Source organism: Neopsephotus bourkii, unplaced genomic scaffold (genome assembly GCF_033783945.1).
Source record: "Neopsephotus bourkii isolate Nb327-2 ecotype Australia unplaced genomic scaffold, CSIRO-AGI_Nbou_v1 NB_1053, whole genome shotgun sequence".
Classification (NCBI taxonomy): domain Eukaryota; kingdom Metazoa; phylum Chordata; class Aves; order Psittaciformes; family Psittacidae; genus Neopsephotus; species Neopsephotus bourkii.
In genome coordinates this window covers 3,358,398-3,375,000 of record NW_026901542.1, presented here as the reverse complement: position 1 = coordinate 3,375,000, position 16,603 = coordinate 3,358,398, and the positions used below count along the sequence as shown (strand labels likewise).

Sequence of the window (16,603 nt, the reverse complement as noted above, 5' to 3'; positions counted from 1 at the left end):
GGAAAGCTGAGAGTCTCATTTATTAGTTAACTCAAGTATGGACAGGAAAGCAACAGAGAGGCAGGAAGTATGGAATGCAACTATGTGTGACCCCACAACTTATTAATGTGTTTGTGAGAGCTCATGCTCCCCCTTCTTAAGTTGAGATAAATGGGAAGTTGCTTACAGAAGAATTAATTTTCAGAGTCTTGCACTACTGCCTTCAGGAAGAAAAAGAACAGACCTGCAGCAAAGGTTTCTCTCATCTGTCTCCAAAAATTTAACCTGTTGAATTTACCAGACACATTCCTAAAGCCTGGATCACAAATACTGTCTTAGGTAAGGTAATGCTGAGAACTTGTGTGGGGAACTAAACAGAGAAACTGTACAGTCGATACACCTACTGGTGTTTCTAAAGGCTAACTAACACCTGCCTATTGTCTGGTACTAAACAGAGACAACATTGCCCACTGGTATTAGAAGAATCATGCAATGCTTACCTGCGACCACATTCTGAATATTTACCAATATTTTTTAATATTAAGGCAGCTGTTAATCGGATGTGTTTAGTTATTGGTCCCTCTTTCTCATCCTGCAAAAGTAAAGAGAGGAAAAGAAGTAAAACCCCTGTGGTAACAGGCAACAATTAATATCTAATACTTAAGTCAAACAATACTAACTGTGAAATCTCTGAAGACAAGGTTTCTTGATCCCCTCCTTAATGCCATTAGGGCAGCACTCGGATGATTCACAATGGCCTTCTGTGCTCTGGGAGTAGAGGCAGTGCCCCCGGCAGCTGGCTGCCTGCGTTAGTAAAGAAAGAATTCATAAAAATAAGCTTTGCACCACTTTTGAGGAGATTAACAACTGAAATTTTACTTTACAATTTTGTAACCCATCTGAACAGAGACACAAAGATCCACTAATACTGGGTGATGATACATGATTTGCCTTTTGTTTCCGCAGAGACAAATCTTACTGAAAAGCATTCAGAAGAGTCACGGGCTTTATTTTATGTGAAGATACACTTTTCTTGAAGTACTGCTCATCACCCATGACATTTGCGATGTGAAAGTAATACAGTGTACTAATGACACAGCCACTTCCTGAAGGGTACTGATTTAAAGGAATGTTTTATCAGAAAGGCTTTAACAGGAACTGGGATAACAGCTATGCAAATGTCATCTGAGATTTGGCCAGAGAACGTCCTTAAAATATTGCTGTTCAAAACTTGACACAGCTCACTGGGACCATTAGACACCAAGACAATACAAAATACACATTAACTGTGGTTAGTGAGGAGTGATATAAGAACATGCTTTAACTTAGGATCTAAGACATAAACCATCTAATTGTTAAAACAGATCGAACATTTGTAAAACCAATTACCTGTTACTGCAGCTTTCAGACTGAGATTAATAAATCAAGCAGGGTATTTTATAAAGCTGGTACAAATAAATACAGCAGAAGCAAATTCTCCATTTTCAGTATTAATACTGAAGTCAAACCTTTAACCTAAAACTTTTAAATTACTCATACAATTCCAATTTAGAATGCATAAATATGCAACTTCACTTAAGACCCATGACATCCCAAAGGGAAGTTTTGCAGTATCAATGCTGAAAAACATCACCACGCTTCAACATACTGAACAATACTATTATGAAGCTTTCTAATACCTTAGTAGAACCTGATTAAGTGCAAGCAGTGCTCATGTGCAAAGGTATGAAGCAAATGTGTATGTTTAAGTTCTGAAATTAAAGTTAGCCTGTAAGAGTATTATTTAGGTATCTTTCACTGTAAGTGAACATTCTAAGAATAAAACTTGAGTTCTTTATTCAGAGAGACTTTCTTCAGAAATTGAAATTCTAACAAGGAAAACTAGCTAAAAGTTAGAAAATTGGTTCATATGAGCAGCTTTAAACCACAAAACAGAAAACTAAGAAGTATTAACAGGCAGACTTCTCTTTAAAAACGCTGCTCACACTGTCATCCTTCTCTGGAAGTAAGAGTTTGAAAACCCTTATGAAGGAAATGGAGAAGGGCAGAGGCTGAATTATGAAACTGATGGGCAATGACACATGTTTATAGGAGACTGAATACAACAGTAAAGGAATTATCATCTTCATTTTTAATTTCTGGAACAGGTACGTTTTTCTTGTATTGAGAAGAACAAGGATTCATCAATGGAGGCTGTTCCCAATGCCTCTCTTCAACAGCTATCATGCTACATATCTCAGAAAACTGAAGTAACACTGCCTTAATTCTAGAAATACTGAAAAAGGGACAGTTGCAATAAATTAGAATATATTCCTAATACATTAAGAAGACAGTAAAAAGCTGTCTTCTCTTTTTGATTTCGGAAAAAAAGAAATTGATAATAAAGCTCCTGATTCATCCAGCAGACTGACTTGTGTCTGTGAGCAAGTATCTCTCAAGAAACATCAAGATTCTTGAATTCCTTTTCATAATATTCTCCTTAACCTCAAACCATACCATTCATCTTGTGACTTAAAGTTATCTCTCCTCCCACTCCCATGGTGCATGAAAAATATTTCTGGTAGCTCATGCTACAGCCTTTGCTTCAGGGGCGACAAGGAAAAAAAACTAATATGAATCCAAAAAGATTCAGATGCACAAAGCTAGAGTCAACATAAACTGTTAGTGCTACCTGACCTTCCAGAACGCAATATTCAGCTGCCTCTGAAAACCAGAACAGTTAAAACAATACAACCGTAAAAGCAAAGAGATACAGAATTAAGGTCTACAACCAACTCTGTAATATATCTTAACTTCTAGCTTTGTTCTAGCAAAAGCCATTACAGACTTTTTCAAGTACATGATAGACAGAAATTATGATTAGAAGAATGGGCCCTTACACTGTGTTCCACAGACTACTTCCAGCACCAGTAACACTCTATCTGCACTCGCGGATGTAGGTGTAGTTTTACTGGACAGTGACGGACTAAGTGAAGAAAGTTGACCTAATTAATGCCTAAAAGTCGATGGCTTACACATGTTTCACCTCAGCACCAGGTTTTTAAGCTGTTTCAGCTCCATGGAAGAATTCAGTCACGTGGATTATCAGTGTATGCTGATATATCTGACAAGTTTCTAGGACTCAACAGAAAGTACATTAAGCCAAAACCTTGGCAGTCAGCTTTCCAACATGACCATGTAAGCCAATTTAAGGTGATCGGCTGGAGCAAGCTTAAGGTTTCATTTGACAAGTCACTGATTCCAGAAAGCAAATTACCAATCCTTGTCTTCCTCATGTAGCTAGATGCTCTTATCAGTTGTGTGAACATAACTCCGTAGCAGCTCTGTAAGATTATGTGGGTTACACATTACATTTAGTCAAAATATTCCTGTTAATTAGGTTTTTCTAAAACTAAAATTGATTTACCATGCAATCAGCCAAAAAACTAAAGCTAGTTCTCTCACTGTAAGCAGTGCATAGCCAAGAGAAGGAACAAGGGATGGCAGGGAGACTCAAACCATCGTTAGAGTAGTGAACACTCTTATTTCAACTTACATTCTGAAATCACATTCTTAGTATCTTATGCTATTGCAGTCTCAGTATTTCAGCAGGAGCTGGTTATGAATATAAATTTCTACTTTTAAATCCCACTTAACTAGTGCATACTGCCTCAGAAGAAGGGATGTATGAATGTTTTTTTCTAATATGAGTACCTGCATCAGTTTTAAAGAAGCCTGTGAGGACACGTAGCTACTGGATGTGTTGTTACCTGTATGACAGACTGTTTTTGATAAGGCAGAGTTAAGATCACACCATGCTAGTAGATGGCATCAGCCCTACACTTCCCATTTACCAAGTATTTAAGACTACATTAACATAATTCTTCATTTTGTGGTTTCCAGAGGTGTGAATGTTGCTCAGTGTAATGAAACAAGGCACCATAAAGCAATCGCAAGTCTGTGTTAAGAAGTTTGTTTATATTAAAAGAAGTAAAAGGACTCCCAAACTAAATTTATCAACTTTCATATTCAACTTCCTCTGCTGCCTCCAGCAGCTTGGTAGCAATTTAAGAAGCCGCAGAACAGACTGCAAAAATCTGCCTGGGACCATGTAATTACATCTTTAGCTTGCAACAAAGAAGATTCCAGTTGGTTACTAACAAAGACCTAGTCTTAATACACTTGCACAATTATGTGAACTTTGAATAACTCCAATATTAACATAACCATCCCCACAACCCCAAAGCAATAGGGTTGTGCTCTCCAGTATTAATTCCAGATGCTTGAAATAATGTTGGGAAAGAGGAGAGCCAAAACAGACTCCAGGTAGCAGCACAAAATTAGAACACTCAAAGGAGTTGGTATTTATCTTGCTTGCTTGTTTAAATGAAAGTATATTACAAGTGTCCCTGGACCAAATTAGCCCAAATTTAGACCACAAAACTGGAAGGAGCACAGCAAGTTACAAGACAATCCATCTCAGCTGATGAAATCGCTGAACTGTATACAACAAGTAACTTTCCACTTGGATTACATGCATTTTCTTGCTGTAATAAAAGTTATAAACAGCTCTACAGTTGGGAAAGAATCAGAATAAAATGTTGAGAACAATATTCAAAGAGTACTGACCATATACCTTAAGAAATTATCTGTTTTTTTATGACAGCTGCAGCCACACCTCCCATACCACAATCTTTTCGCTTCTTTGCCCATTTTGTCTTACTGTAAGGCACCTCAAATTTGATTACTGCTATAGACTCTACATAACAAGATTTTCACCTGATAAGCCAAATTATAAATACATAAATTCTTCTTATGATTTCTAATTCTCTTATTTTCTCTATTGCCAATGAGGCTCAAGTCTCTTACTTATTAGAAGGCTTCTGATTTCCTGCTTGTCCATGTTCATCTTGTTTTAATCCTGCAAGCAAAGCATCTCTGGAACAGTGCTTATCCTGCTTAAAGAAAAGAGAAAAGACAGTGAGAAAGGTGAGTGGAAATTTACCACGAAATTCCTACTGTTTTCTGAATTAACATGTAAAATAAATCTGCACCTGCAAATGGGTAATGAAGGAAAACCTCTGCCGCTGGAAAGGTTCACATCCCTCCCATAAGCACTGCCCTGGGTAGACATCTTTTCCTCCATGTTCAGTTGCTGCGTGATAGAAAACCTGTGATGGTGTCTGAAACCACCTACAAAAAAAAGAGGTGAGGGAGATGAATTTAAGCTTTTTTTACAATTAATGATAAAGTGCAAATATCACAAACAAACCCATAGTGGCTAATGGTTTTTATTTTCAGAAATGAGACATGCAACAATAAACAAAAAGTCATAAACTTTTAGAAGGAAAACCATGTACATGTATTTCTAGTGAGCTACCAATAAACAGCAACAGAATTTTGCTGAGTTTGATTTGAATACCATGGTTCTGTTTTTATACTTATACTTCACCAAAAGAATGATGCACATTAATTCCAACTGACCCATTCTTTGCAATGCGGAATGATGGAGAAAAGATGAAGTTGCCCTAAGCCTGGCCCTGTAACAGAACAGCGTATTTCATGTATTCTATTTGGTGAAAGCAGAGGCATAAAACACCTTGCAGTGAGTTCATCCTGATAAGGATTTTCTTCCATTTCAAAGTGGCAGAAGAGTTACAACACACTGTGAACACTACCCCAAAATACCGGTGACTCAACAGCTCTTAGATCTGTGTTTTCAAATTGTCAAGTAGACAAAAGAATTGTTATTGTACTGTACATAAAAATGGTAACGGAGAATCACTGTATTTAAAAAAAAAAGTAAATGAAAATAGGAAGTGACTCAAAAGTGGTTTGGGGCTTTTTTTTAGTCAATATTTTAAGGTGTTAAGTGTTACAAATTACATCTTTTACTTCAACAGAGAAAAAATGGCCAAACAAAAGACTCAGCTGCTTCAGCTCGTTTCAATACAACTAACCCAGCTCATCAACACCCACTTTAAGGCTTGGACAGAAAAGGTCTAGAAACCCAGTTGCTGCCATTTGGGAAGTCACTATCACCAGCTGTCTTCACACACTTCCTGGACAGATACAGATACCACTAGTGCAGCAGTCTTACTAATGAGGAAACCCATGCACCCACCTCAGCCGCTTGGGTTCACATGCCAGTATTTTAGTTTCAGTTAACAAGAAAAGTATTTGCATTAAGACGCTGGACTGAACTCACTGCCCTGACCAGTGCCAAGAGGGAAATGACCTCCAACCAGACAGTTACAACAAGCAGCCAAGGGTCGACGAACATTTTTAACTCACAGGAGTCACTTATGGACAAGATCGAGTCAGAACTCTCAGCATATGAATAGCAGATCAGTAGATGCTTTGATCAAGATGCCTCTTTCCACATCCTATTGCTCATTTCAATAGCATCCATTATGCAAACATACTTGAAACTGATACGCAGGCCTAAGTGTAGATACTGTTACCTGAATCCTATAAAGGTGTCAAAGAGCTAATATCACCCAGTGACAAGTCTCTGGTATAAACGGAATCCTACTGCTATAACCACCTGCAACACAGCAACTACCTTCTGCATAGGCTACTACTCTAAGAAAGCATTCATCTTTTCCATGCCAGTCAGCTCTTACTGGGAAGGGAAGCTGAGAAGGAGAAAAACCTGCCTCTTGCTGTTGGTCCAGACACCCCACAGTGGAAAATGAGAATAAAATGTTTTACACCTACATTGACTCAAGAGCAAAAGTTGACATTTCAGAGGACAGCAAGATGTCTTCCCACAATTAAGGGGAAGTCAATATGTAAACTTAAGCCTGGCACGAATATGAATAAATCCTGGCATGGATGAAGCGAATTTCATGGCGTCAGTGAAACCCAAAATGTTGTTTAAACATTGTATTCAACATGGCAAAGCTTTAAGAAAAAATAAAGCTATTTAAGCTGTGTCAGTTCATTCACTGTATAATACATTCAGTGTTATACTTCAGTCACTGATCTAAGACTCAAATTTACTACCACTTTGCAAAAAAAAAAAAAGTTTTCCTTAAAGAAATTCCTGAGCATAGTAAAAACAAACAACAAAAAAAAGTACTGAGAATACATGAGAATATGGTCAGTTGACTCATTTCCCACTTAATTTCTCCACCATTCTGTTCAGCTGCTGAACAGAATATTAAACTAATAGCTGGCTTGACAGGCAGTGGAGATTCAACAACATTTCCAATATAGTTTTTAAATACAAAGGAACTCAAGAGCAGACACCTCCTGCCTACCTGTGAAACCAAATAGCAGCTTTTAATTTAAGCTGAATACAATTAGCAGTACTTGCAGACAGAGGAACTTCAAAGGAAAACACCTACTTTCTGTTACATCCTCAATGCAAAGCAGTGTGCTGACTAACACCTCTTAAGAGTCTTATCTGAATACATCTGCAAGCAGCCAATCATTACAACTGTCCTGGTTTAAGCCCGGCTGGTAACTCATAACCACGCAACTGCTCACTCACTCTCCCCCTTATTTCTCCCTTCCACTCCCAGAGGGATGGGGAGGAGAATCGAAAGAATGTAACTCCCATGGGTTGAGATAAGAGCAGTCCAGTAGCTAAGGCGTAACATAAACCACTGCTGCTACCACCAACAATAATAAGGGAAATAATGAGGGAAGAGAATACAACCGCTCACTACCTGCTGACTGATACCCAGCCCGAACGAGCAGTGATCTAGGCCTTCTGGGTAACTGCCCCCAGTTTATATAGTAGGCATGACATGCTGTGGTATGGAATACCCCTTTGGCTAGTTTGGGTCAGGTGTCCTGTCTCTGCTTCCTCCCAGCTTCCCCTCCTCCCTGGCAGAGCAGGAGACTCACAAAGTCCTTGGTCAGAGTAAACATTACTGAGCAACTAAAACCATCAGTGTTATCAGTGCTGTTCCCAGGCTGAAAGTCAAAAACACAGCACTGCACCAGCTACTAAGAAGGAGAAAAATGACTGCTACTGCTGAACCCAGGACAACAACTATTTGCATAACTGGGCCTGATCTGGTCATGGTCTTCAGACACTATTAAATCTGTAGAATAATTTCAAAATCTTGGTATAATGTTTTCTAATTCAGTTTTAAGAAATCAAACAGCAGAACCCACACCCATGCCACTGGAATACTGCTGATCACAGCAGTCAAGTTAGTGGGTAGGAAAAGAAACATTTATTCATATTTATTTTGATTCTCAGTAAAATATTTTTGAAAGCCTTCACTGCCTTCTGTAATATATTTTGGAAGGGAAACTCAATGCTAATGTATTGTGAGAATTAAACTAAAGAACATGCTTGGAGAAACAGGTGCAAATACTGTATCAAATTTGTCTCCTGTCATATCTTTCCAGTTAAATGTGAACACCATGAAAACTACACTGTTCTATCATTCTATTACAATGAACCTGCCAGCTCACTACCTAGGGAAAAATACCGCTATGCAATCATGAATGAAACCAAGTAGTGGATATGAAGTTAGAATCATAGAATAGAATCACAGAATCATAGAATAGTTAGGGTTGGAAAGGACCTTAAGATCATCTAGTTCCAACCCCCCTGCCATGGGCAGGGACACCTCACACTAAACCATATCACCCAAGGCCTCGTCCAACCTAGCCTTGAACACTGCCAGGGATGGAGCATTCACAACCTCCCTGGGCAACCTATTCCAGTGCCTCACCACCCTAACAGGAAAGAATTTCCCCCTTATATCCAATCTAAACTTCCCCTGTTTAAGTTTTAAGCCATTACCCCTTGTTCTGTCACTACAGTCCCTAATGAAGAGTCCATCCCCAGCATCCCTATAGTCCCCCTTCAGATACTGGAAGGCTGCTATGAGGGCTCCACACAGCCTTCTCTTCTCCAGGCTGAACAGCCCCAACTTTCTCAGCCGATCTTCATATGGGTGGTGAAGTTCACATAGACTAATGGCCCACTCCAAAAAATCTTCTTGTTTCCTGCTTAAGTAACTCCATGAAAACAGCCAAGACTGAGAGCTATAAATAAAACAGTTACGGTAAGAGGCCGCAATTCCAGATTTTTCTTTATGTCTGTTAGAAGCAGGAAGCCTACAGGAGATTTGACATTTCTGGTTTTCTAATCAGACTGCTCAAGGAATATGAATAAAGAACATACACTTGAGGAAGATGCTAACTTCACATTTTGGTGTTCACCTCAGAGAATGCTGAGTGTAATGTTTATCCAAACCATTTTAAGGCTGGGACTGAAATAAACACTTTAGAAGTGAGAGACAGCGTAAGAAGAACAGTGTGCCACATGGATTAAATTTTATCAATGCAAAAATCTCTGAAGCCTTTTGAAAATAATGAAACTTAACCGTGAACAAAAACCAGTACAAGAAGTCAACAGGAGAAACTAAAACCAAGAGAAATAATACATTATCTTTGAAGCGAAATGTAGAGATCAACTTGTAAAATAAGGGCCACATAACCCCATAGTCTCAGGAAAACTTACTGGAATAATATTTTAGAACAAATTTATGAAACCACTAATAATATAAAGTAATCGTAACTGCATTGCTCCTCCTCCTGCCTGAATTTTGTCTGCACATATTTACACTGTAGTTTACACGTGATATTGGCTTATTCCATGGTTATTCACATGAGCTTATTTACCTCAGCTCTACACAACTTCAGACACAGAAGAAATCTGGGAACTAAGTTATGCCTCAAAACTGTAGTTATAGAATCATAGAATAGTTAGGGTTGGAAAGGACCTTAAGATCATCAAGTTCCAACCTCCCTCTTCAAGATGGTATAAATTGGTGAGGCTTCTGCTACAAACCTCCCCAGCTTTTCTTTTCCACCTCAGTACAACCCACTCTTGCACCAACACAGGTTTTCATGCATCTGTTATGTAGCCAGTAGAATATGGCTCTACAGTTAAATTTATCAGTAGTAAAGGAATAAAGTAAAAAGTAAGTAAAGCTTTACATGTGGTTTTTTTTTTTTACATAGAGAAATGTCACCTACCAACAAAACAAAAAAACACTTCTAAGGTGAAAACTAAACACATTCAAAAACCTGTTATTTTAAAAATCAGTGTCAAATACACATATTGGTAATAAGGGTAGTATAATGTTTTCATCAGCCTACAATGGAAAGTCTGATAGCTTGCTCTTCTCTGTGAAAGACATCAGTAACAAATCAAAAAAGTCTAATCACTCCTGTTTAGTCTTAAGGCTAAGCTCCTTTTAATTTCCTTTCAATGGAGTCCTGTGGCACACAAATGGTATCATAATTACTGAAATTAGTCATAATCTAAATAAGACTTCAACCAGGACATAGAAGTGCAACACCCTGCCCTTGCAAAACTGGAAACACAAGAAAGATTAAAAGCTGAAAACAAGAAAATGTCAAGACATGATTTGTAACTGGAGTACAGGAACTATTTTTATATTTGCAACACAGAGAACAAGCTTCAGAGCTAGATTTAAAAAAAAACCCAAAACTTAACTACATGACTATATTTTGGTTATTACTGAAGAATCAATGTGTTACAAGAAAGCCACATAATACTCCTTTTATGCTCTGAGGTATAACAGAGAGCAGTTACATGTCTTGCAGCCCCCCATCTCAGCTTTGGCTTCCTTAACTTTTCACTTTCTTCTCCCCGCTGGCAATGTATAAGGTAACTTAAAGAAACAGAATGGACAGGACTTGTTGAAACACCTTCTATATACACGCATCTGCTACGTATTAGTAAAACGCAGTTAAATAAAGGAGCCATTTACTTTTTACAAGATTGCCACAGACACATGAAGTTCTGTCCAGGTTTCTTCATTTGCTCTGCATGCTGACTTGCTGCAGTGTATGAAGGCGGCTGCAAATTGATCTGCTGGCCCTGTACTTGCACTGTTGGTATCGACGTTGCAGGTGTGCTCTGTAGAAGAAGTTAAAACACAGTTTTAAACAGGGCTTATTTCAAGACCTGACATAGTTTTACTGTTGTTCAAAGGTCTTTCATTTTACACTTTAATCCACCACAAGTTTTCAGATTTTAACACTCTGAACTCTGAAAAAAGCATTAACAGACAAACTATTAACATACAACTGTTACACCACAGTATTTATGCAGAAGCTTCTAGTATTCAAATTCATAACCCTCATGGCCAAATTCAAATACAGAATTACAACTGCAAAGGAACTGCTCAAGGGCACCAGTGGAGCAAAGGACAGCATTATTTTGCAAAGGCTTTATTTGTTCTTTAGGGAAAGAAAAAAAAACCCCACACAAACACAAGAGGCTGCAATATCAGCACACAGAGTAGTTCGCTTTCCTACGTAAATGTAGGAGAAAATTCTGCTAAAAGAAGATGAGCACTGATACATCTAATGAATAGTTTTATGTTCTTTGATGAAATGGTTTTATATGCTGCACCTGTGGAATTCTGGAACTGCCACATTAGTACGCCATCAGCCTATGTTACCAAGTGAGTTAAGAGAAGGTAAACCGAACACTGCTGAAGAAACACTATCACAGACCAGCAGGCTCAAACTATGACACACCATTTTCTTTATAAAACTTGTAAAACTATACAGTTCTTCAAGCTCTTGTAAAACCAGCCACCACACGTATCTTTATACAGAACACCACATGCCTAGAATGCCTAAACACACCATGTAACTCGTATGCAGTGAAATACAAACATTTCAGAAAGGAAGATGTAATATTGCAAGGGAGCAAGGGGAACAAAACACTTATTTTAACAATAAATAAAAATTATCTTAAAAGTGACTTAAAAAGAGATTAAAACAATCACTTCTATGTTATTTCTTCTTCTCACTAACAGATAACACTGGACTTCCCATTTCGGCATAATATTTACATCAGAATACTGTTTTTCTTCTTTTTTCCTGTAAGGCTCTGGCCAGCAAGAGGCTTATAAAGATGATACAATAAAAAAAATAAATTATTAAACTTTTGAATACTAGCTAGGAATGAAGAGTAACATCCTTTACTTCCTCACTGTTAGAAAAGGAATGCAACACTCTTTAAAAACAGACCAAACAAAACTGCTTTCCTGTCTGTGCTTAAGAGTATTCTGAAAGAAGGGCTTTCAACTGTTGCAAACAGTACTGTTTACATCTTTACAGCTGTTACAGAAGAGCTTCAGACTTTTAACTGTAAAGAAACAAACAGTTAATCACAACTTCTGACATTTCATTTGCATACTGGTCTTACTTTCGTGCGGCTCTCTATTGGCATTGTGGACAAGTCACTCAAGGTAACACGTTAGTAACTATCACGTATCCTACGACACTAACAACATGACCAAAGGGACAGGAAAAAAGCCTCATCAAAACCAAACCCCTTCACATATACAAGCTTAAATCCTGATAAAAATAAGGCAAAACTCAGCAACTCCTGGACACAGCACAACTATTGTATGATGCCTGTGATCTGTGTTAATACAGGACTCCCAAGTCCATTAGTCATCGCTAATTATTTTGGATTCAGCAGGGATCTTCATCTAAAGACCTCTAAGCTATTTTACAGACTGAGTAATGAAACTTCATAATGTTATCTTTTCAGAAAAGGTAAACACAAGCAGAGCTTTTTAAGATTAGCGTCCCTTTTACATGGCATTTTTAAAGAGAAGCTGAAAGTAAAATAATCAAGTGTCAGCAGTACAGCTTGTTTCACCAATATTCACTTGGCCTCCTGGTATCAATACTTTATTACGGCCTTTATGCGACGTTTTATCCCTACAGAACTTCTGTCTCATTTAATGTGTTGGAAAGAGAGCGATCCTACTGAATGAATTCAGTATTTCATTTAATTCGCATCATTCAATGTGTGGTTCATGTATTATTTACTCCATTCTAAGCAAACCCTGCAATTAATTCAGAATTATGAATTTTTCCTCAAGGGTTTTTCTGGCAGGCTCTCCTAGTGGTATTCAAAGGGTTTAATACCATCTCATTAAAAAATTGTTTTATTTTAAACAAGGAAATCTGAGATATACAACACAATGTTACATGCTGGAAATAAAAAGAGCACAGAAAGGGGAACAAATTTTCAGGACAAAAAGTTAAATTCATTTTCCCCTCCAATTTCTTTCTACCTTTTCTTTTTTTTCAGTGATGAAAAATGCAGCTGATAAACTGAAATGTGTAAAGCAATTGCTGTTGTTCAGAATTTTCTTATTACTGCTGTACTGCAAAGTATTTCTGCTCAAACTTGCAGCATGAGGCGGTTACACCTGCCATGTATTTTTAACTCAGATCTCTTGGCTTGCCTATCACCTGTGCTGACTGCATTTTATAATCAACAGATAAAGCAGTTGCATTTGTTTTCCTAGGTTTTAGTTTAGAAATGTAAATTCTATGGTCAAGCATCTCAAAGCTTTCCTCTCTTCTTTCAAGAGATCAGAAATACTGGCAATTTTGCCTTTTATTTTCCCCTCCTCTATCTTCATGTATCCATTTAGCAATGCATGATACATGGGACATCACTAAAATTAGGTACAGTCTTTGCTTTTCAGAAGTCATACTCCTTTTTCCCAGAAATGTACCTAGAAATACCTGCTGTGTGCTACCTAGTTTACAGCACTGATATGCAAAGACTATGTAAAACCCACTTCTTTAACATACACAACTATGACAGACATTTAACATTTCCTAATAAAGTCTTGCTGGGAGACATAATATGGGGGAAAAAAAATTCCCCATGGCATAAAGATTTCTTCCTCTAGCAAAACCATTTAGTGATTGCAGGTTCCTCAAGAAATCAAGCACCCTGTACTCTAGCACACTTGAAACCACTTCATGGCATCTTTTTTATAATCAGATTAGACCTCTCCATTATATGATTTGCATCTGCCACCACTTTCACAAGGCAGATCTCCCCAGGTCTTGGGACTGAAAAGTACCTCTAAGCAGCATCACCTATCTCAGTAGGGTTTGCACTGAACTCTTAGAACTATGTAAATATAAACCCTTAGTGACTGTGCAGTCTACTTACAGAACAGATACCACAGCCTACGTTTAATAAGCAGGAGATTCTGTATTTAGACTGGATGACTTCAGATTGAATACTTGGGAGGGGGAGAGGAGAAAGTCCAGCATGCTCATGAAAACCAAGAGCAAAGCTAAGAGCCTGCTACCAACTAGAATGTCCTGTTTACAAAAGATACTCATTTATTTTCATGCACAAGAGCTCCTCCATCTGGGCACACAAGCTCCCTTTGTAGCAAGAATAAGAAACCCTACGGCTTGGGGCCAGAAATGGTCTCCACTTCTATTTCTCAGAACAAATGGTGCCATTCCACTCATGTATTAGTGGATAACTATTTTAGCATGATCTCTGCCCATTTTATTTAAAAGGCCTAGTGTGCCATCAGCAAGAGAACATACTGCATCCCAGCGTGATGAAGGGTCCTGTTGACACGTGCAGTTTAAAGGCATTAGGTTGTATTTTTTCTCCTACCATTAGTATAGGCACATCCACTGTAAATGCATTTAACTCAACAATAAACAGTTCATTATCAGTAAAAATATTTTTAAAGTATCACAGGATTTACAGTTTGGTATTACAAATGTTTATGTTTAGCTTCAGGATAGTGAATGTACATAAAAAGGTAACCTATAAGCTGAAAAGTAGTATGTCAGGATTTGAGCATGATGAAGCCGTCAGGCAGATGGGTAGGCACCAATATAGATGTTCTTGTTGGATTACTGAAGTTTAATTCTCCTTGCAACGGTGTGTTTCACAAGTGAACAGCAATAAAAGCACAAAGATTCTGTATTTCAGTACTTCTAGCTGAGAAACTCATTTGCTCTGTGGCTAGGAATGAATTACACCTCCTGGAGCTACACACCTGCTTTCTGGTGCATAGTAATTCTCAGCTTCCCAATCAACAGAAAGCAGGAGCAAATAGTTGAGACAATGCTCACACAGTTTTTGCCACCTAAATTTCCACACAAGCATGTTTCAAGTGGGCAGCCTTAAGAGAAATGGGCGTGCATCGTTTTATGAGCGGAAAACAAGGATGAGCAGGGAAGTGTTTCCTTTACAAGCCAGACCAGGCAACTTAGATCAGATTTGCTCACTTCTAGGAACTTGGCAAGAAAACAGAGCCTTCCTTCAAAACACACACCAACTGGGACAAACCAACATAGTTATGGTCCAGCAGATGTTTTGGAGGCGTTTGAAGAGGAGTAAGAAAAAGTAGAAAAGGAAGTGTACAGGTAGGTAATTGCTCATTCCTCTCTTTTTCATCCTCAGGTCCAGCACACTGCCTCAGGAAAGCAATAATCTAGGAACAAGGAACACAAAAATAAAAGAAGCCAAGATATGCCCATTCTGTCTCCTCTCAAACTACCTTCCATGATCTTACAAGATAGATGGAGACAGAAGAAAAATTGCAGCACTGTGTGTATCACATGTTCCTCTTCTGCCATAACCCACACATCCACAGCCCAAGTTTTTATAAAAATGCAAAAAAAAGAAAAAAAAAAAGAAAAATATTTAAAGTAAGTATGCATGTAGTTATTTTTCAGTGAGTTCTGCTGAGGTGTACAGTTAACATGGAATCATTGCAGGTTATACACAGCAAATAACCTGTACTTGTCTAACTGGATTTCAACAGCACTACATGCTGTTTGTGGGACAGCTCGAGTATGTAACTTTTATTATTTTAGTAGGCTATTAAAATGAACATTCCCCCCCCCCCGTCATATGGTACCAGCTCATTTCAAACTACCATTCATATCACAAAGCAAATCATCTCTTAACTTTTACATTCCCTTAAGGAATATTTCCCTCTTTTTCTTGCTATCCTTAGTTTTCATATTGATGTTCCCTTCCTCCCCTATTTGTTTGCCCTTCTTTATCTTCAGTTTAAGTGTCTTCCCTTTCTCCTCTCTAGGGTTCATGGCAGCTAATCATGCTGTAGCTGCATAAGCAATACTCTCCTCCTAATTCTGTCCTCTACATCTCTTTTCCAGCCTTCCTGTTGGGTTTTATTACAAATTTTCTTCTTGTATCACTTTCTCACTTATCTGAAGTACAAGCTCTAGTTTAAAATAATTTTTAAGATGACAAGCAAGCAGGAAATCATGCACTAACAGCTTCAGCAGCTATACAGTTTTGCCACAGCTAATACCCCTTATTCCCTGCCTTCACCATTTTTCTCCACTCAATTGTATTTGTAATAAATTTCTAACTGTTTGCAGAAAGAGCCATGTTCTCCCATGTCTTCTGCAAGACAGTCAGTACACATTAGGTACCACAGGGAGGACAGAACAATGCAGATGCTCAAGTGAAGAAGTGTTCCTGAGCTGCTGCCTTCCAAAAAGTCAGGGACAAGGAAGCTGCTTATCAAACAAGGAAGACCCTCAAAATGGGAGGGGGAAAAGTCAGACATTATTTAGGGCCTAACCACAAAAGAAGTTATCACTAAAACTCACAGAGAGTCTTACAGATACTCCTAAAAGCATACACAGTACCGGAAAGACTTCACATCTGCTTTTCCAGAAAAACAATGGCTACTGCAGCTGTTCTGCAGCTTAAGAGGTGGGGGGGACAGGGAGGGAACTGTTTGAATCCAACACATTCATTTTAAAGGAGTGGTAAAGATCTTAAGCCAAACTATGATGTTCA

The 16,603-nt window shown here is 38.2% G+C and overlaps 1 protein-coding gene across 2 annotated transcripts in view; it reads right to left on the bottom strand.

Moving 5' to 3' along the window:
- ARID2 (AT-rich interaction domain 2) overlaps window positions 1-16,603 on the bottom strand; it is a 104,678-nt gene that overhangs the window by 3,984 nt on the left and 84,091 nt on the right. For both annotated transcript variants that reach the window (XM_061361197.1, XM_061361196.1), the window contains 5 exons: window positions 10,731-10,879; window positions 5,013-5,151; window positions 4,828-4,913; window positions 660-783; window positions 480-571 (listed from right to left, as the gene is read on the bottom strand). In XM_061361197.1, coding sequence (XP_061217181.1) covers window positions 480-571; window positions 660-783; window positions 4,828-4,913; window positions 5,013-5,151; window positions 10,731-10,879 — 590 coding nt within the window. The remainder of the gene's footprint in view (window positions 1-479; window positions 572-659; window positions 784-4,827; window positions 4,914-5,012; window positions 5,152-10,730; window positions 10,880-16,603) is intronic.